This window comes from Gavia stellata, chromosome 4, assembly GCF_030936135.1.
Source record: "Gavia stellata isolate bGavSte3 chromosome 4, bGavSte3.hap2, whole genome shotgun sequence".
NCBI lineage: Eukaryota > Metazoa > Chordata > Aves > Gaviiformes > Gaviidae > Gavia > Gavia stellata.
The window spans coordinates 283,508-303,451 of record NC_082597.1 but is presented as its reverse complement, the minus strand read 5'-3'; the positions used below and the strand labels follow the sequence as shown (position 1 = coordinate 303,451).

The window sequence follows — 19,944 nt, the reverse complement described above, 5'->3', positions numbered from 1 at the left end:
CTACTGGAGAGTCAAAAAATGGGCCTATGAGGCATACCACTTGTTGGGAGCAGTTTTCCAGTTCTTCTTAGTGCACAACACACACTAATTTTATTCTTCGGGGAAAAAATGTTTCTGTAACCCATGTGTTGGAATGGTCTGTTGCTCCTACCCAAACAGGTTGCAAGCCTCTCAGCCAGCTCTACTTGCTATACACCCTTCTTGATTGTAAAAAATTTTTGAAACACCCCAGTTCAGAGTCTCACTAGGACACGTAAGAGAGTCTGCCACAATGAGCAGGCCCATTCTGGAGAGCCCCCCTGGAGAGGAACATTGGGAAATAAAGGGTGAACTGCATGAGGAAAAAATATTGGGAAAGTTATTTCAGAGAAAAAAAACCCAAACAACAAAACAAACAAAAAAACCCAAACCCAAACCCAAGCAACCAACCAAAAACCCAAACCAAAAACCTCCAGAAAATTTACCTTAAAATTGACAGTTTCTAACCAGAATCACAATGTGTCTTTCCCATGACTGACTGACACAAATTGTGGATTTTCTCAGTATCAACCACTGAGCAGGGATGCTGCACTACCTTCCAGGTAGCACAGTCTTCTTCAAGTGCAGGATGGTCCAGAACCAACCTGTGAGCTGCACTGAACTCCAAGGTGTCACAGTGGGACCCCCTGCATCGCTGCTGTTGGCGGCTGGCACTGCACTGGGCTGCGCTCGCGCAGCGTGTCCCTGATCCATTCCTACTGGGGTGGTACCTGCATACCACAAAGGAACAACCACCAACTCCTACAGTGGCATGTTGAGCATCTAGCCTGAAATATACTGGTTCAAGGGAGGGCTTCAGAGCCTACAACAGACACAGGGCACATGTGCTGTCACGGAATAACTGGGACGCAATTTTAGTCAGGCCAGAACAGAAGCAGTTTATTATTACCGCTGTGAGGGACAGCACAGCGCAGCAGAGTGACAGACACTGCTGATATGAACTTTGCCCAAATGGGGGCAGTTACAGAGTTTATATTCCTTTAGCTTATGCAACTCATTCTTCACCAAACTGTGTCAGGTAAGCAGGATATTGTAAATTACAACAGCATTCTTCAGATAAGGAGGCTCTAGCCAGCACACCCTTTAACAAATAATTCACTCCTTTGTTAATTAAACTGGTGAGACCGGTGAGACCGTTACCTGCAAATATTTCTTAGCTAGTGAGTCCTGCAAAGGCCTACGAGGCGTTAACTATTTTACTGCCACACTGGGGAGGCCTGACTTCAGCACAGGGACTCACACCACCCAACAGCAGAGAACGAACGGGCTGAGCCAAATACTGGGTGGGGGAACCTACCTTTAGCATTGACTGCAAAGCACGCTGGAGCCCTTAGGCTAGAGACAAGCTGTGGGACTGCTCTTCCTGCCCCACCTGCATGTGTATGCTTATTGATACTGTCAGAGCAGTTAACAGGAAAAATGGAGGTCTCTTAAAAATATTCTACTGACTGTATCAAGCAGCACTTACTCTGATTCATTTGCTAGATTGAAAGGATTTCCCTAGCAGAACATTCCTCTGATGGGCTGCCTGGATGAGGACCAAGACAGTTATTAACAGCCTCTTTGTTAAGTGAAGCCTTTTAGCATTTTTCTCTTGCTCCGAGACAGATTTTCCTGAATAATTTTTCTCAGAAAATAATCTAATTTTTACACTTCCAAGGTTTACCCCAGAAATGACACATCTCCCAAGAGCATTCTTAGTACACAGAGGAAAACCAAGAGAGTACTCTTCTACCTTAGCAAGATCATCCTACATTTTCATTGAGCCAGCACACACTTCTCTTGTTTAATGGAACAGCTCGCTACAGCCAAGCTTGGGTCTGTATGCAGGAAAAGTCAGCAGTGTTCACTGTGATGGTCAAATATTCCCAGGCCCCAGCCCTGAAATCTGCCAGATAGACCAGGTTCATGTTTCTCTACTCTGTGCTGCAAACATGGCTCATCCGGCAAGTGGAAACCCTTCTGGGGAACAAAGGCAAGTTTGGCCTTCACAGTGCTCTTTTCCTTGACCTCTGGGTAGGACGAAATCCAGGGCCACAGCAACTTAAAAAGGTCCCGTAGCTCATGTCCCTTCTGCCGTGACGGGATTAGAGTTGGTGTTTCTTTTCTGTGAATTGCCCTGTTGGGAACAGTAATGGACACACTTCTGCAAGTTTGCTGGCTGACATGTGGGACAGTCTGGGTAGAAAAGACGTCTTATATCGTGCTCACATGCTCTTAAACCATCCCACCTTTCCCATCTGGAAGTGGATGGAAACCATCGTCCTCTTGGGCACAGGCCAAAACATGCCCTCAGACACCGCCAGTTTGCTTCTTGGTGCTTCTTGCATGTAGACGCACCAGGCTGAGCCACATTAAGCTAGTAACATGTAAACGGCTGAAGCAGACAGAGGCAAAACTTTGGAAGGAAGCAGCCTGGACAATGCTGGTTTCACTACAGAAGCTTCACATAATTTGCTGGAAAGAGGCCTACTTTGCCCCGGCACTGCCCCCGCCACCAGCCTTCATCTACCATCTCGATGTGTGTGATTGTGTCGTCAGGATCAAAAGAAATCTCATCATCTCCATCTGCAAAAATTGTTCAGAAAAGATAGTCACAATGCAAAGATAACCCCAGAGGGAACTGGGTTTACATCCCGTCTCCCACCCCAGGAGGAGAATACAGAACAAGCATTCTGATAACCCTCAGAGTCCATCTCATCCAACCCCCATCAAACAGCACAGATAAAGCAGAGAAGGAGCAAGACTTCACAAATGAAAGATGAAGCTTCTGTGTTCCCAAGTCAGGTCTCATTCTGCTTTCCAAGAGGAAGAAATTTAAACCACCAGTCGAAATCTTTTCACCACTGCAGATGGTGTAAGCCACCACCCCCCTGTCGCACCACCCCGCTTCCAGCGCCTCTCCCCACAGCCTGGATGGCAGACCCACCTCCTTGGTAATCGTAGAGAGCCACTGCGCAGGTCCCAGGGCTCTCCACCTCATAAACATTGTCCATTTCCCCTGCAGAAGACAGGACGGGCAGATGAGAAAGAGGCTGACAGCAGCCATATAGCTCCGGTCAGTGCCACCCTCCACCCAGCTGTCAGCCTTGGGGTGAACCAGATCCAAACCCCATCAACAGGGAGAGGTGTACCGTGGCTCAAAGCAAGGTATGACTTCCCTCCCCTCTGCAAGGAAAGAGGTGGGGTCCTGATGCTTCATGTTCCTCTCCCAGGAAAAGTAACTGGCTGGACATAACTCCAGCCTCTCCACTTACCACCTCCATTACCAGCGAAGCTGCAACAAAAACATCAACAGCAGCCCATGCCGCAGTTTGCTGATGTGCTTGGAGGAAGACTACCCTGCACTCCTCACACCCAGGAGACATCAATAGATCAGGTCTCATGAGCACCAGCCGTCTGAGTGACAGGCTGAATTAAGAAGGCACCCCCGGGCCTCAGTGCAGCACTGGCAGTCACTTGCCAGGAAACAGTGCACCAAGAGCATCAGTCCAGGTCCAGTTTCTTCAGAGCCCACGGCAGCCCTCTGGTCCTCCTGCCTGAGTCCTGCTCCAGCAGAGATACTTGCTGCTTGGCCCAGCATCCCATGCAGCTGATCTCACACCTTGGAGCCAGGCAAGGGACTGGGAGACGACCAGGTCTCCATCATCATGGGCTGCTACCCTGACCACAGTAGACTTCAGGATACAAATTCTCTCTGGAGTCTGTCCCATATATCCAGTGAGGCGAGCAGACAGATATAAGCTCCCCGAGACACGGGCTCTTCCATCAGTACTCACCCAGGTGGGGCTGGCTCTGGCTGGGCTCCTCAGGAAGGATCTCCTCATAGTCCTCACCTCCATCTCCTCCATGGTCGTAGATGGCATCCGGCTTTCCCAAGGGTGCTGGCAGCTCCTCATAGTCAGCACCTCCATTGGTACTGTCACAGTAGTCAGAGGGCTCTGGCAGCTCCTCATAGTCTCCACTGACATCCAAACTTTCACTGTAGATGGGCTGATCCTGGCTGGGGATCTTGCACAGCTCTTGGCCCAGATCTGCTGGCCTTGGTGGCAAAGTGGGTGGTGTTTCCTCATCCTCCCTTTTTGCCTCCTGCCATGAAGTGAGAAAGTGACAGGGAAGTCACCTGCAAAGCATCCACTGCAGGCAGCTCTCCCATGACTGCACAGCACCCAACACAAGGGACCCCGCTCCACTGCAGATGCCTCTAGTGCTACCATGACACAAATGGAACATCATCCTCTGCACTACAGGGAAACAGCTCAACCATTAGGCCTGTGCTGAACTGGCACCTGGGATTGCTGTGAAGACCCTCATGGCTCATGTATTTGAACCTCTCTTACATGCTTAGCTACAGCTCACTGTATTGCCACTGCACGGACCCACTCCCAGAGCCCATCTCATGGTGTAAGGTGCTATGCAGCCATGTCCCATCACCATCCCAATGTTTCCCCCCTCACTCCTTCCAAAGCCTCTCCCACGCTGTGGCTGCACCCCACTTCTTCCTGCAGCGCTGCCCATAAAGCACAGCCCCCTCTCAGGTGCGGTCCCCCCGCTCCCCTTACTGGCTCTCCCCAGCCCGCCTTGGCACCTGTACTCCTCGTGACACAGCCCTGTCTTGGTCAGCACTCCCGGGCACCCTTGCTGGCACGGTGGCAGGGGATGCCTCTGTGTGGTCCTTCTCTCTCTGTGGGATTTCCTGCTGGAGAAAAGTCATCAGATCCCCTCAATCCCTTCAAATGAGGTCCAGAGCAATGTCCATTCCCATTCCCAACAGTGCGACTCAGAAAATATTTTCCTCCAGCTGAAATCTGTTCCAGCTCACAAAGCAACTCCCAGTTTTCCTCCAGCTGGAATCTGTTCCAGCTCCCATAAACCTGCCCTAGGGACTGGACACTAGCAGGCCTGTAACGACTACGGGGTCTGCAGAAAGTTGCCTCCAGGAGGGAGTGTATCAGGGAGTGCTTTATTGGTGAAACCTTATCTGCACATTGAAGTCAGAAACAGCACGATGTAGAAGGAGGTCTTGTAAACGTGAGGGTTTGGGTGCAATCTCCAGTTTGGAAAACCCTGAATGCAGACTGCTGGGATGGCAGTACTGGGGAGGTGTGATTGCACTGCGTTTGCCAGGCACTAGAGGCAAGAAGGAGCCTAGGCCAAAGCACAGGGGCTCATGGCTGGGCGCAGGCACGTCCTGATCTGTGTGCCGAAAGGGAAAATCCAGTGACAGCTGTGAAGTTCAACAGCAGTCCCTGGCAGTTGGAGCTGCAGTGCAGGGAAGCGGTTTAGGCAAGAAGTTACTGTAAAGAGATCAGGTAGAAGGACATGGAGCTGCATGGCCCTGAGGAAAAGTCTGCTTCGCAAGCCTTGGAGGGCATGGCTAGATGGCCATGGCTCACCTTCCGCCGAGCCGCCTGGCACTCCCGAGCCTGCCGCCTCACCCGGTCCTCCTCTGCCTGCCTTCTGCTCTCCTCCTCTGCTGACTTAGCCAAGTTTTCAAACCGTGACCGCAGGCTGCTGGTGCCGCTGGAAGCTCCTGTGGAGCAGACAGCTGATCAAGCCTGCTCAGTGGCTCCCTTCCACCACCCAAAGCATCCAGACGAAACCCAGACCTCTGCCTCTCCCAGAGAAACCTGCGGTTCAGCCACCTTCTCCTGCCCCTCAACACAGGTTAAATCCACATCCCACCACAGCACATGCCTGCCAGCGTGCTGCCACAGCGGGACCACGAGGCCCACAGCCTCCCACCAAACCCGGGGCTGGTACTCAGTTGTCTCACCTGCCTCCAGTGGTCTTGTTTTCTCGTAGGAGCAGGTGGGAGCTGCCATCTCATTAAATCCAGCAGCACTCTGCAAGAGGAAGTGAATGAAGGGTCCAGCTTGTTAGGCAAGGCCACTGCTGAGATCCCCTGCTGGGTTTGGCTACTGGTGACTGCAAGCTTTGCTCCCAGCTGTGTCTGCCCTCATCTGTACAACTGCCACAGCCCTGTGGCATCTCCTGACGCCTCCCTGCACTGTGGGAGTGCCTGCTGCCCTCCAGCCGAAGGCAAGGGCTGGTCCTGTTAGAAGACTAGTGCTCCAAGGGCTGAAAAGGCTACGTGGAGCCAAGCGGAGGAGGCTGCGCAGTGGCAAGACGACTGCTGCACAGGACAGCAAGGCTGGGCATTCAAGGCAGAAGTGCTCACTGAAACGCGGCAAGGGGCTGAGCAAATGCCTGGCAGTCTACCACTTCCTGAGGTCCAGGGACCCGATGCATCCATCCCCTGCACTCCCAGTCATATGAGGCAGGGAAGCACTTCCCTATTGGACGCACAGCTGTGGCTGCCTGACCGTGAAAAAAGTGCATCCCTTCAGCAGGTCGTTGCCTGCAGTACGTGTATACAGTGGCACAGGCTGGAAAACATCAAAGTGAAAACGTGCGTGAACATCTGAGATATCGCTGGCTTTATTAGGTATGAAGAGACGGCTAAACTAGTAATAGTGTTGATGGGGTGTTTGCAGCAAAAAGAAAGTGAGATAGAGGGGGTTTACCTATCTTCACGAGAAAACTATTTCATACAAAATGGAAACTGCAGGTAGGATCCAGCTTTCACACTAATATATCTACATTTGGGGCTCTACCTGCAGGTGTCAGTTCCTGCTCCAGTCAGCGGAGCCCAGAGGGCAGCTCCGCTCTGCTTAAAGAAAACACCCCTGAGCAGACAAACAGCACTGCAGGCTCAGAACCAGGTTTACACAGACCACAGCAGACTTGGGCATGTTGTTTACATGACAGCACTTAAATTTAACAGCCTTAGTGTGAGAGCTGAATCCTATGCTTAGTGTTCAAAACTTTATCAAAGGGGAGTTAAGATTGCCTGGTGGTATATTATGCTCTACTCTGGAGCATGAATTCAGCACTACTCCAGTGCCTGAAAACCAGGCAATCAAGAACGTAGGTACTTGCCCAAATATCCTTATTTTTACTATCTTTGATTATTCTTCAATATTCTCAAAATGCACAAATTCATGTTCCACTTTGAGCTGATCAAGAACTGCTTATCCCCCCTCTGCATCCTGCTGCTGAAATAACTCAGCCCTGACTTTTGCCCAAGTGCTCATCTGATTTTGCATGCGTTTTTCTGCCACGTACATGATGCCTTGCCTTTTGACAATGCACTTCCATTTGCTGTTGTTAAATTCATAGACCATGCTAATCTCTTCCGTGGGCAGGATGCCATTCCCGCTCTGCTACTGGCCCAGCCTACACATGCAGCACGGAAAGGAACATGCTTAGTTGTTACAGGTATGTGTTTATGTCCTCCCTTGGCTCAGGGCACTGCAGAAAGGTCCTCATCTGCTTCCTCCAGCTCCGGAGTATGGCGATGTTGGTACTGTATCAGGCACAACACTGTGCCACTAGCGCTGTGCCCAACAACAGAAAAAGTATGGTTCACGGAAGGTACCCTCGCTTCCTCCTCCAAACACCCCAAAGCCCCACCACCATCCCGGAGTCTCATCTTGTAGGTCATCCCCACCCATGCAGATCATCATCCACCGGCAAGACCCCCTTTCCTGAACAAGCTTGCAGGGTAGCCTGCCAAAGCACAGTGTTAATTCAAGTGCCTGAGACAGTCTGCATTTTGACTGCAGATGAGAATTTGCCTGGTTTCCGCCCAGACAGAAAATGAACCATCAAACTGGATGACCTCTTCCCATGCAAGGTTGGTCCCTGCCAGTCCCACCCCTGCTGGGTTTTGTTAAGGCTTGCAGACTGATGACTAGGCTCTGGCCTGAGATTTAGCTAACTGAACAGACCATAAGAAACTCCTGGACAGGACAGAAAACCCTGCAGAAGGTAACAAACAACAGAGAAGCAGCTGATGAGTTACAGACAGCACCATGAGGGGGGGTGACATGGGGCCAGTCACTCATACACAAAGCCATGCCAGCTGCTGAGTAGTGTAAGAGGATAAGGAGCCAGATACCGGAGAGGCCACAGATCTGCGTCCGATACTGGATAGACCGGGGAGGTCTGCAAGTTGGCTACTTGAGGGACCAAAGATTCAAGCCAGCTTCTGGGAAGCCTAGTTTACGTGTGGGTGTGACAGCTGTATGCATACTGCTCTCTGCACCATCATCACCTACCAGTCAGTGCTGGGGACATGACACCAGATGGCCCTTCAGTCTGATCCAGCACCTCTCCTGTGTAAGAGACAGTTCCTGCATGCTGCAATAGCCTGTGGCCTCTCAGACTTCTCACAAGGCTGCACTCTCACACAATTTCATCTCCAAGGAGCTATCACTGCTCATCCTGACTGTACTGGCACACACAGGGCCTGTAGAAGTGGCGGCAAGCGGCCAGCCAGAACACTCCCGGTATCTCAAACGGTACTAGATAGCCAGGAGGGCACAGTCTGATGCCCTTAGAAAGCTCTTCACTGGCTCTGCTATTAAATCCTGCCCCAAGACAAAGCAGGTGTATGACTGTTCAGTCCAAGAGTGGGACGATTCAAAAGCAGCTGAGAATGGAAAAACCTTTTTCTTCCTTGCATTATGGTCTCCCCAGGCTGCATTCCTCTGCACCCTCTGTTATTTACACTGGGCCAGCTCCCTCACCCTTGCAATAGCTGTGCGCTGAGCAGTGGGACCTCATCTCCACCTGGGAAATCTCTTCTCTCGCAGCAGTGAAAAGAGCAATGATTAGCAGGAAGCAATTGCAGGCTGCAGCATGCAGTCTTACCTTGTCTACTCTGTCCTTCTGGACCCCGTAACGGCCTCCAAACCCCTTGGCATAGTCTGTATGGAAAAAATGAGGCTATTTCATAATACTTTATATTCTGCGTGCACCTCCAACTTCAGTATGCTGTGACCAGTGAAACGAGTTAGCTTTGTCTGCATCTTATCACATCTTATCACACTAAATAGAGATCATACATGCAAAATGCTCTCGACAGTAGCTTTTAAGACTAATCCTTCATTCCTTTCAGCGAAGTGCACAGGTGTCCAGTGCTGTACGCTGGCAAATCTGCTTCCAAGGCACTGGGGTGAAAAACCAGTCATGCCATTTGAGTGCAATGTGGCCTTGTTCATTGAAGTTAAACATAGAGTAGTCAAGCCACTCCTGGAACATGCTTTGCCTCATTCCCATGCACTCACCTTTTGAATGAGCTTATGATCAGGAATGTACCTCACAGAGAAAGCACAGTATAGCCTGGGAAGTCCGATTCAGGGACTTGCATTCAATGTCCCCCACTGATCCAAGCACGCACCTACTCTGGCAGAGTTTACCCTTGTGCTTTGGGGGTTCACAATGTCCCAGTTGCTCCACAACGCCCTGTGCACATTCGGTTTTCAGCAGCTGGAGCTCTGTCAAGTATGGACCACTAGCTCTAGGTCTGTGTGTGCTCCAAGGAAATTGTGCTGCTGTCTCTGGCAGCATAGCCCTACCTGTTTGGGATGCATGGGGTTGCACTTCCTCCTGATGGTCCCAGCCAAGGGCACTCTTGTCCTGACGATCCCTCTGGACCCCGAATTTCCCACCAAAGCCCACAGAATAGTCTTCAGCCACAGGGATCCAGATCATGGCATGGAAAAGAACAGACAAGGGAGGGAAAGAGAAAGGTGGCAGCACTGTGAGCTCAGGCTGTTCTCACAGGGGCAATAGTTTTCCCTGCCCAGGACTTAGAGAAAGACATGGAGCAAGGCCAGATTTCCCCAGTGGTGGCTGCAGCAACAGCCCTCCCTCCTCCCTGGGACATGTCACCTGCTATTAGCACCTGCCTGGGCTTCCCCTGCACCCTCCCTTTGGTGACATACTGCCCAGGAGATCCCTGTGCCCTTAGAAATCTGCTGCTGCTCTTCATTTAGCCTGAACTTTTTCCAGCAGTCGTGCAATGGCTTTCCTCACGTGTCCCATTCCCTTGCTGCAAGCAGCGGGCACCTGACAGCTCCCCATAGCTTTTCCACCATTTATGCAGCAGGTTGCAAAAACCAAGCACAGTGCCCCACAGCCCCAGTGGGCACAGTCTCAAGCTCCAGTCCTGACAGTGCCTGCTGCATTGGGCTCCCCCAGCTCACCTTTCTGAGAGTCGTGCTTCTCTGCCTGGCTCTTGTAGTCAAATCCCACTGCTGCTTTGTCCACCTTGTCCCTCTCCACACCGTAACGGCCACCAAAGCCCTTGGAGTAATCTGAGTGGTGCATGGAGTGAAATGCTGCCCCGAGCATGGGGCTGGTGAGGGGAGGGGGTAAAGATGGAGAGCAGCACTGGGGAGGAGCACCGGGGAGGAGCACCAGAGAGGAGGAAGAGCAGCAGGGATGATGGAAAACACTAAAAAATGCAAGGGGTTCGGAGGGGACAGAGTGCACGGCAGAGCTCATCATGAGGACCATTGAGGATGAGAGCCCATGGGAATGGGTGCACAGGGCAAGTGTGGGTCATGGCAGCAAGAGAGCTTGAGGGCCATGGGCAGCAGGAGACACAGCAGGCCGGGAGGGCAAGGAAGAAAAGCGACATGCCAAAGGCAGCTGGGGAGGCAGTGGGAGCTCAGCCACTCAAGGACACAAAGCCAAGGCAAGACTTGGGCACTGACAGCCTGGGCATCCAGCCACTCACACATCTCCAGAGCAAGGATTTCAACCTGTGGTCTGCCAGCCTCTGAAAAGGTCTGTGAATAAGTATATTGAGCCCTTGAAAGTACAGAAGAAATGGCAAACGTTTGTTGTACGGCTTACATTTGCTATAACGGAATCTCAGCTTCTACAAGGAACCCACTGACTGGCTGCTGCAGCAGAGGCTGAAACCCACATTTCTGGAGACATGCTCCAGCTCTCCCCCCCAGACTGTCTCTGGCACGCTCGACCATTGTGGTTGAGGCATAGCACGTCTTCCTTACGCCTCCCCTTTTTCCATCTTCTCAACTAGTAATGTATTAACTACTTAACCGTGTTCAGTTAGTCTCTAAGGACTACCTTCTTATTATTGGCTGATGTCCTAAGAAATTTCAGCCTCTATCCTAGCTGCTGGCTGTATAGAGACACGTTGCTTTCAGAGACCTGGTCTGCCAGCTCTGTTTCCAAATCCTACCCTTCAGAAAGAGTAAATCACAGTTGCCTCTCTTTGTTCCCTGACCGTATTCTTACAGGTCTGCATTTCACAGGAATGAGTTGGGGCTTCTCCAGCAAATTCAGCCTTATCAATCCATGAAGACTGTGCTCTAGAGAAATACGCATGAAAACATTTTGTATTCAGGAATGGCTCTCTGTTTCATAGAAGCTCAGTCACTTAAGGATGAATCTGTAAGTCCTAGAAATTGCTTAAACTTATCTCGATTAAACTATTATTTACCCATTAGGCCATTATGAAATGGACTTTTTAGCATGCTGTTTTCAGCAAACACAGATTTTATCACTGTTGCCTTGACGCTGGAGTTTCCATTATGGACACATTTTTTATGAAAAACAATCCAAACACCTTACCCTATTTCTAACATTTTCATTTTGTCCTGAGCCATTTCTGTGGTTTTCGACAGCCTGATGAATTTCTATGTCTACAATCTAGTATACAATCTCTTATACAGGAACATGTTAATGTAGCACAACAGTATGTGATTCATTAATTTAAGATCAACCAAGAATGCCTCAAAACATCTTCCTTCTTTTATAGTTTCTTCTGAAACGAACATGATTCAGTTCTTCTTTTCTTGGTAATGCAGTATTCCTCACATTTATCTTAAACAGTAACAGACCTTGCCTTCTCATCTTCTCTCAGCTGCAGAATATTTAAAATATCTTTAGTTTCAGTTCTTGCAACGTTCTTAATTAATATAGCTGCTTGTATGTACATGTCAAAGTTTGGCTGAATCAGCTCCAGAATTCTGCAAAAGTTTGAGTGCTGTAGAGGCTGTTGTTTCCATATCCATTGTTGTGCCTTTTCTTATATGCCTCTTTTTCAGAAATCACTTCTCACATCCTACAGTGCTTGGGTTCCCTCGGGAGCAGTTGCTCAGAAGGACTTTTAGAGGAAAGGGAGCATCAGCCATCCATTGGGGGGTGTGTGTGGGGTGTCTTTGCTCAGCCATGATGTGGTTCCCGTCAAAGCAAAACACAGAGACAAGCGGAATGTACAACAGAAGGGTGGTGACAGGGCAGCAGGGGATGGGGCTGCAAGGGTGACTGACTGGGAACAGGCATCTGAACCAAGTGACAGGAGGGGGATAACAAAGGAGACTGTGCCACAGCAGACAGCACAGGATATCGGGAGCGGAAAAGAAGCTGGGCAAAGTGTCAAGGGGCCACATGTGCCCATGGACTTGCCTTTCTGGGACGAGTGTTTCTCCACCTCACCCTTGTATTCAAAGCCCAGTGCTGACTGGAAGAAGAAGGGGAGGAATGTCAGCCGACCTGAGGGCCAAGCTGGGTCTCACCCACGCTCCTCCAGGGGCCGGGCTGGGACCCTCCTCCCTGTCTTGCGCTGCAAGCTGCAGGCGCCTGGCCACCCCTCGGCTGCTGCAGACCTCCTCAGCCTCTCACACCACCCCTGCTGCCCATGCGGCAGCACGCCCAGGAACAGGCCCTCGCAAGAGCCCGTGCACTCCAGGTAAGAGGGCCACAATGCTGACCCCAGACCCTGTCAGCAGGCAAGGCGGCTGGGCAGCATCTGACACCAGGATGTGCACGGGAGGGACGGCATCCTGCTGTCCCCATCCAGCCCTGCCACGGCCAGTCACTGTGCATGGCACAGCTCGGGGGTTTGGAGACGCAAAACACTATGGCCCCCAAGCCAAACAGTGCTGCCTGCATAGGAGAGTGCAAGCACGTTAAGGCACACCAGAGAGTTAATCTTCTCGAGTGCCCTGCAATTTGTCATCAGTCATTGTCCTGCACACAGGAGGTGAGCTGCATGCTTCAGTGGAGACCGTGGTGCATGGCATGCCTAGACCTGCACCCACCAGCACTTTGAAAACTGCAGCCACAATCCTAAATGTAGCACAGTGTTTTAGGGGCAGCACCGACCACAGGCCGCAAGTACCTATTTCAGCTGCCCTGTCCAACACACCTTGTCAGCTCGGTCCCGCTGGACTCCGTACTTCCCTCCAAAGCCCTGGGCTGCATCCGTCTGCGAGGAGTGCTTCCCAACATCAGCAATGTACTCGTGGCCCACTGCGCACTGAGAAGAGAGACAGCATGACATGAGCACCCAAGGTCAGACTGGTAGGGTGGACAGAGACACAAGCACCACACAGTTGCTCTGCCCTGCTGCTGAGATGCTTGCAGCCACGAGGCGACAGGTCCAAACCGACCGTGCTGGTGGTGGCGATGCCTTCGGCACAGCCTTTGTCAGTACCAGCTCTGCTCTGAGACCTATGATGCAGCTTCAAGGGCTGCCATCCCACGCAACCGGCCCCGCTGCCAGCTCATCATGCAAACCGTGGGGTGCTGAATACCTGCTGCACCCAAATGCCAGTGAAGTAGAGTGGTGGATAACTACACAGGGAAACTGAGGAGAAAAGTGCGGATAGGCATGCACGACTGAAAACCCACAGGAGCAGGTCTGGCACCTGCTCCCTATTTTCTGTGTCTGAGACTGAGGGTCAGCAGACCTGGCTGGGACCACCCTTTATGCCTACCACAGCCCAGGCCAGGGTCCCGCTGCTCCCTGCATGAGGTGGCATGGCCAGGAATTGCACACACTCCTCAGGAGAAGGGCCAGATGCTGAATGCTTGCAACAGCCTGCTAAGACTGGATGAAGGCCGAGGAGCTGCTCAAAAAAACCATCCTCACTCTGCGCCGGCAGAAGGGTCTGAACATGGCTGCTCCATTTTGGCCTTCTGGAAACGTCTGTTTCTCACCCTGCCATCCTGGTATCGCGCACACCCACAGTGACCCCATATATTGAACACTACTGCAAACTTACCATCTCACTTCTGAAAAAAAAAAGATGTATTAAATGCTGAAAGGTACAGGAAGAAGCGTGATGATGATTATCAGAACATAAAACAGATCTGATGTGAGAACAGAGAATATGAACTAGGGCTTCATCCTGGGGAGATATGACAGAGGTCTGTAATGGAGAATGTGAGGAGGGAATTATTGTTCCTTAGTTCTCCAAGCACAAGTAGGGAGGCACCTAATTTAATTGTTATGCAGCAGCCACAGAAAGTCCTTCTTCACAGCTAAGCGGAGTGTTGCAAGGAAGTTGTAGAGGCAAATTATACAAGTGGGTTCAAACAGATCCTGGAGACACATCATGGGCTAGCTAGACATGTGTGAATCTGAGCAGCCATGCCAGCTCTCTATTCTCTCCCTTCAGGATCAGGCCAGAAAACTGGGATGCTCTTTCCTTTATGAGAAAAGGACTTTGCTACCGGGGCCCAAGGAAGCCCTCTACAACTGTTACCTTATCCATTCGGTCCCTCTCTGTTCCGAATTTGCCCCCATAGCCATAGGAGGCCTTGGGGCCAGTCTCCAGCTCCTTCTTCTTGATGACCTCATGCTCCTCTGACACCTTGTTCCTCAGCTGATGGATGCTGGCGAGACAGAGAGAGTCAGGGCAAGTCACTGTGGGATCGTGCAGACGCATGCAGCCAGCTGGAGTATCCCTGTGCCGCTGTACCCGCCAGAGCCCAGCACAGAGCAGGACATAAACCCACTGCCCGCTGCCACCGTGTGCCCACGCGGGGCCCCTCTGGGTAGTAGGCACACACGTGCAGCCGCTGCACTGTAGCAGATGCTGCTACCCTGGGTGCTGGCGAAGGATCCAGAGCTCAGCGGGTGCATCCAGCCCCCACCCTGCAGCCCCCATTCAGGGCTACACACTGTCTTCAACAGGAGCCCACGGTTTCCCGTTTCTGTGTGCTGCGCTAGCCACACTGCAGGGCAGTACTGGGACGTCCCACGGGAGCTGCTGGATAGGGTGGGCTGCGGACAGGGAAGGAGCAGGAAGGCTTTGCCCCAGGGACAGCCGCCCTCTGCAAACCTGAAAAGTCCAACTTGGAAGCTAACCCCCCCGCGGCATCACAGGCGGCCTGGGAACCTCGCCTGCGGTGCACGACCAGCACCTCGAGCCGAGCGCCTGGCCGCAGCCGGCAGAGCCCAGGCGGGCAGGCCGCAGCCCGGGGGGGGCAGCGCCGCCCCCCAGCACCCCTCGCCCGCGGCTGCGCTCCCCCGCCGCCCTCTGGGGCCGGAGGGGCACCCCCAAGGAGCCCCGGAGAGGGGCCCAGACGCGCGGCCCCGGGCAGCCCGCGGAGCCCGCCCGGCCCCAGCCGCACCGCCCCGCCGGGCAGCGCGGGACCCCGGGCGCGGCCCCCCCGCGCCGCTCCGCCCCCGCCGCGGCCCCGCCGCGCACCAGCCCTTATTTGGCTGCTTTCGGCCGGCGCTGCCGCTTCCCCTCGCGGCGGTAGCGGCGCGCCCGCAGGGCCCGGAGCCGGGCGCCCCTCGGAGCCGCAGCCGCCGGGGGCTGGGCCCCGCCCGCCCGCCCGCCGCCCCCCGCGCCCCGCCGGGCCGGACTGGACTCACTCGATGTGCTCGGCGCGTCCGGAGCCCTCGATGGTTTTGGCTCCCCAGCGCTGCTCCTTCTCGGAGATGTCGTTCTGCGGAGCGAACCGCAGCCGTCAGCGGCCGGCGGGGCCCGCCCGCCCCGGAGGAACGCGGCCCTGCCCCGCGGCCCCCCCCCCCCCCGCCGCCCTCCCGCGGGACGGCGCTCGGAGCAGCTCTGCCCGGCGGCGCCTGGCCCCGAGCGAGCCCGGGCGACCCGGCCCGCGGCGGGCGAGGAGACGAGGCCGGCGCCCGGGCACGGACGGGAAGGGGGCGGCGGGCGGGGGACGGCCGGGGGTCCCGGGCGCCCCGTCCCCGCCGGCCACCGGCGTCCCGCAGGGCGGGCGCCCGGCGGCGGCGGGTCCGCGGCCCGGGACGGCCGCGGGGACAGGGCGCGGGGCTGCGGGAAGCCGCGCCCCTCTTCCCCCGGGAGCGGCGAGCAGCGGGACGCGCTGGGGCGTTCCCCGGTGAGGAGACCCGGGGGAAGGCGGAGCGGGCGCTCGGCTCGAGGCCGCTGTGCTGCCTCGGCTGCGTTGTGGCAGCGCTTGTGCCTTCTCCTTGGAAGGCCTGAACGCGTGTTTGGTGAGTTGAAGCCTCGATAAACTCCCTCCTCGTGCAGGGCAGAGCTAAAAATACGTATATACAAAATAGAATAAAACAATACAAAGTCTTGACTCTGTTCAGGCCTATTTTAAATGCTTCCACAGATAGAAGAAATGAAGTAAAAACGACAAAACAATTTTGACAGCACAGAATTTTTTTTGAACATGAATAATTTGGAACTCGGAGGAGGGGACTTGCTTTTCTGTCCCAAACTAGAATTTCTTATTGGAAATAACTAGGCAAGACTGAACCTCAAATCTGCAGGACTCCTGTAACAGGAGAGACTGTCCATCTAGAAACTCTCTCGGACAGGAAACCAAAATCTCAACAGAGCTCAGAGAGACCTGTGGCTCTAACGCGTGGCTGGCGCTCCTTGACGCCAGGAGGAGCAGGACTCTTGCTGTGCCATGTGCTCCTACGAGGTTTAGAAAACGGGCATGAAGAATAAGATGTCAGTGTCTTCAGACAGTAAAGGACTGTTTAGGTTAACCAAATACAGGAGACAAAGCAGTGCAGAAAAATCTTGTGATGCCAAATCGGTGGGGGATAAAATTGTAAATTAAGGTTAGTGTTAGTAAGTACAAAAGTAAAGCGTATGGAAAAAAAAAGTCCTATCTGCACAGCGATGGCTCCAATACATTCACCGTTCAGGAAGGAGTAGGAAATACGGAATTATGTGCAATTATGTAGAAGAGCAGAAAATACAGAATTGGCCAAAGTGTGTGCGCCTTGCTAGGAAAGGAATAGAGAATCAAATAGAGAATTAAAATGGCTGTATGAGTACATGGGCTTCCCACAGCTGAGCCCTTGTATTCTCTCACCATCTCACCTAGAGAATTGGACTGCATAGAAAACAAGGCTATTTAGGGGCATGGAGCTGCATCTGCACAAGGTGACCGTAAATAGAATAGGATTCTTCCATCTAGAAGGAAGACAAATGAGGGCAATGCTGGAATCCTCTACAATTACAAATAGCGTGGGAAAGAGAAAATGTAAGTCTTCGCTATTGCAATTTCTTTCTTGTTCCTCTCTTGTGGGGAGGACTCCATGAAGTTACCAGGGAGCAGGTTTAAAAGAAACTAAATATTTTACACTCCTTAAGTGATGCTACTTGTCGTCAGATGTGGGGTAGACTGATGTAGAAGGTTCGGGAGACTAAACGTAGATTTGGGTCAGAAACAGCTTAGACAGATGGCTGGGCAGTGCCTGTGAGGGGTTGGTGGGATTTGGCTGATCCTGCCCAGCCAGCGGTGCTGCATGCCGTGCCGAGCCCCGGCCCAGCTGACCAGCACGTGCCTAGGGCCAGCGAACCCTTCACACCACCACCAGCATTATGGATTACCACACGAGCACTCACCACGAAATCAGGGTCAGTGTCCCAGTCGTCTCCCTGAGCCTCAACCTTCACTGACACGTCATGTCCCACGGCTGCTTTCCACATCTGCACGAAGAGGACACGGTATCACCCAGAGCCCAGCCCGTGAGCTCTGCTGGCCCACGGCCATGGGCACGTCAGACCACAGCAGCCAGGGCACAGCTCGGGCTGGAAGGGACCCTTGCGGATCTCACTGTCCCTCATACAGCACCGGGCACCCCGAAATAGCTACTCTTGAGCCCCAGCACCTCTTTCAGCAAAAGTCACAGGGATTTTAAGTGCAAACCGCAGTCTTCACGCGCACTGATTCCAGTTAAAACGCACACCTTATTGTAACGTAAATTAGCGCTGGCATCCAACTACCAGACTCTGCTTTTCCAAACATTCATTTTCTGTGCTGTGGGAGACTGTTCCCTGTTTTAACCTCCCTTCTGTTAAGCACAGCCATGGCGCACCACCAGAGACCACGGCTTGCTCTGCCACCATGACACAGTGCTTATTTACCTGAGGTGGGACTCCTCAAGTCTCTCGTCTGTTTTCCAACCTTTTAATCACTGCCTAGTGTGCTGGAGAAGGCTCAGGGAAAAGCTGTACGCTGGGCTGACAGTGCTGGTGCAGTACGCTGTGTGGCGTTTATGTCTGTCGTACGGTAAAAACAGGAAACGGGGCTAAAATCATTGCGTGTGCAGGGCTGAAAAGGCTGAAGCTGCGGTGGTGCGGCTGGTACAGGCGGCCCAAAGAGGCCTGGAGGAAGTGAGAGGCCCAGGAAGAGGAAGTCAAATACAAGTAATGTGAAAGCTAAAACGCCTGCACTTCAAGGTGACCGTGAAAAAAGATGATGAAAAAGCCCCTCCCAAACAACACAGTTTCTACAGAATGGGAGACAGAAGAAAGATTACATGGCTTGCCTGCCCCTACACAACCCAGCAGTCATTCTCAGCAGAGCTCTCACATCCCACCACCTATTACTGCCTGGGCTGTCGAGGAGCCCCAAGATGTTCTGACTGTTGCCCAAAGCAGCTTTTCCCTGGGGCAGAGAGAAAGACTGGACAGGATGTGCAGCAAAGACTGGGCTGCCGAACCCTGTTTCACATCGCTGCAAACACCACATAAACCTGCGACCAAGCCAACAGGAGGGAAGAGAACTGCGCTGTGATGGATCCTCATTTAACAGCACACTTTTGCTACGTGCTTCTGAACAGCACTAACCCCTCAGTCCCACAACCATACAGTAGCCTGCAGGCTGGCCCCAAGTGCCTAGGACAGTTGCTTTCTGTGCAAGCAAAATGTTTGTGCGGAACAAGTAATTGATTGTACAACACAAAAAGCTGTTAAGTGAATAACCGTCCCGCTCCGTTCAGTACAGTGCACTGTTCAGTTCAGTTTCAAGCCACCCTTACCAATTGTCGAGAGACTCAGCACTGTAAGATCAGGGAGCAAAGACAACAGAAACTAAAGGAGCACAGCAGGGATGAGTCTTTCTTTTGTTAAACAGAAGCCAGATAGTTAGCTAAGGGAGAGGGTGGAGGACCAAGGCAGATTTACTGTGAAGAGCAGGTCTGTGACATACTCCGATATGCTTGTATGCACGGACAGTAATCTTACCACAAACTGAATATAGCTAATGGCAGATAGAGGCAGGGGAAGCAGGAAGGCTCCTGTGGACAACACAGCACGTTCTAACAACACCTTTCATCTCCTTTTCCCCTCCTTAATTTATTAGCATCGCTCACTCCAAAGGTTTTTGAAGTTTGTGGCTCATTTTTGTTAACGATGAAACAGCAGCAATAACCAGCTAGCACAGGCTGTTCAACAGGGCGGCTGATTTGAGCAGCTAGCTCACATGCAGGTGGTTCAGGGTTTTAAATCCTGCTGCAAATGGTTCTCGACCACCCACTCTCCAAAGCCACCCGCCATGCACCTTGGGAACCGTGACAAACCACGGACTAATCGCACCACCAGGCTCCAGGCACCCTCTATCATGAGGAATATCAGCCAGAGTAGCATCTCTACCCTTCAGTTTGTCCCATTTTTCCACTTGAAAGCATCCACTACAGCACAAATAGAGGGCTACCACACTTAGCACAGTCATGCTGGTTAATTTGGAAACGTGGTTCTTTAGAGCCTCGAGCACAAGAGCAACAGCGATGACCGAAGAACAGACTGAGAAGCACATGCCGAGCACAATCAACTCACACGTGCTGGGTCAGGAAGGAGTCCTCTTTGCCCCCCAACACCCTGCATTTTTTTGTTGTTGCTCACTCTCCACTCTCAAAACCCACTCAGCTTTCTTACCTTGTAAGGCTCACCAGCTCCTGCTGGCAAACTTGCTGCTTTTTGCTCAGGCACCTGTTGCTAGCAACAGTTTTCGGACTGCTGTGTGCTCCGAGTTCCTGCTTTAACTTCAGCTATCTTC

General features: G+C 52.6%; 1 protein-coding gene across 1 annotated transcript; it reads right to left on the bottom strand.

The window, feature by feature from the left end:
* Window positions 1–922: 922 nt before the first annotated feature.
* On the bottom strand, window positions 923–19,855 carry LOC104251724 (hematopoietic lineage cell-specific protein). The gene is made up of 15 exons (XM_059816175.1): window positions 19,824–19,855; window positions 17,511–17,594; window positions 15,533–15,606; window positions 14,415–14,544; window positions 13,073–13,183; window positions 12,331–12,385; window positions 10,095–10,205; window positions 9,465–9,575; window positions 8,758–8,813; window positions 5,816–5,885; window positions 5,436–5,572; window positions 4,628–4,738; window positions 3,819–4,128; window positions 2,969–3,040; window positions 923–2,607 (listed from the first exon to the last, which is right to left on the bottom strand). The coding sequence occupies exons 2-15, from the start codon at window positions 17,592–17,594 to the stop codon at window positions 2,474–2,476; spliced, it is 1,566 nt and encodes a 521-aa protein (XP_059672158.1). The 5' UTR covers window positions 19,824–19,855; the 3' UTR covers window positions 923–2,473.
* Window positions 19,856–19,944: the final 89 nt, after the last annotated feature.

Coding starts and splice junctions, on each gene's coding strand:
- LOC104251724 (XM_059816175.1), bottom strand. CDS start 17,594: ATGTGGAAAGCAGCCGTGGGACATGACGTGTCAGTGAAGGTTGAGGCT. Junction 5,886..8,757: donor AGAAGGACAGAGTAGACAAG/GTAAGACTGCAT, acceptor TTCCTCTTGCAG/AGTGCTGCTGGATTTAATGA. Junction 4,129..4,627: donor CTGTGTCACGAGGAGTACAG/GTGCCAAGGCGG, acceptor ACTTCATGGCAG/GAGGCAAAAAGGGAGGATGA.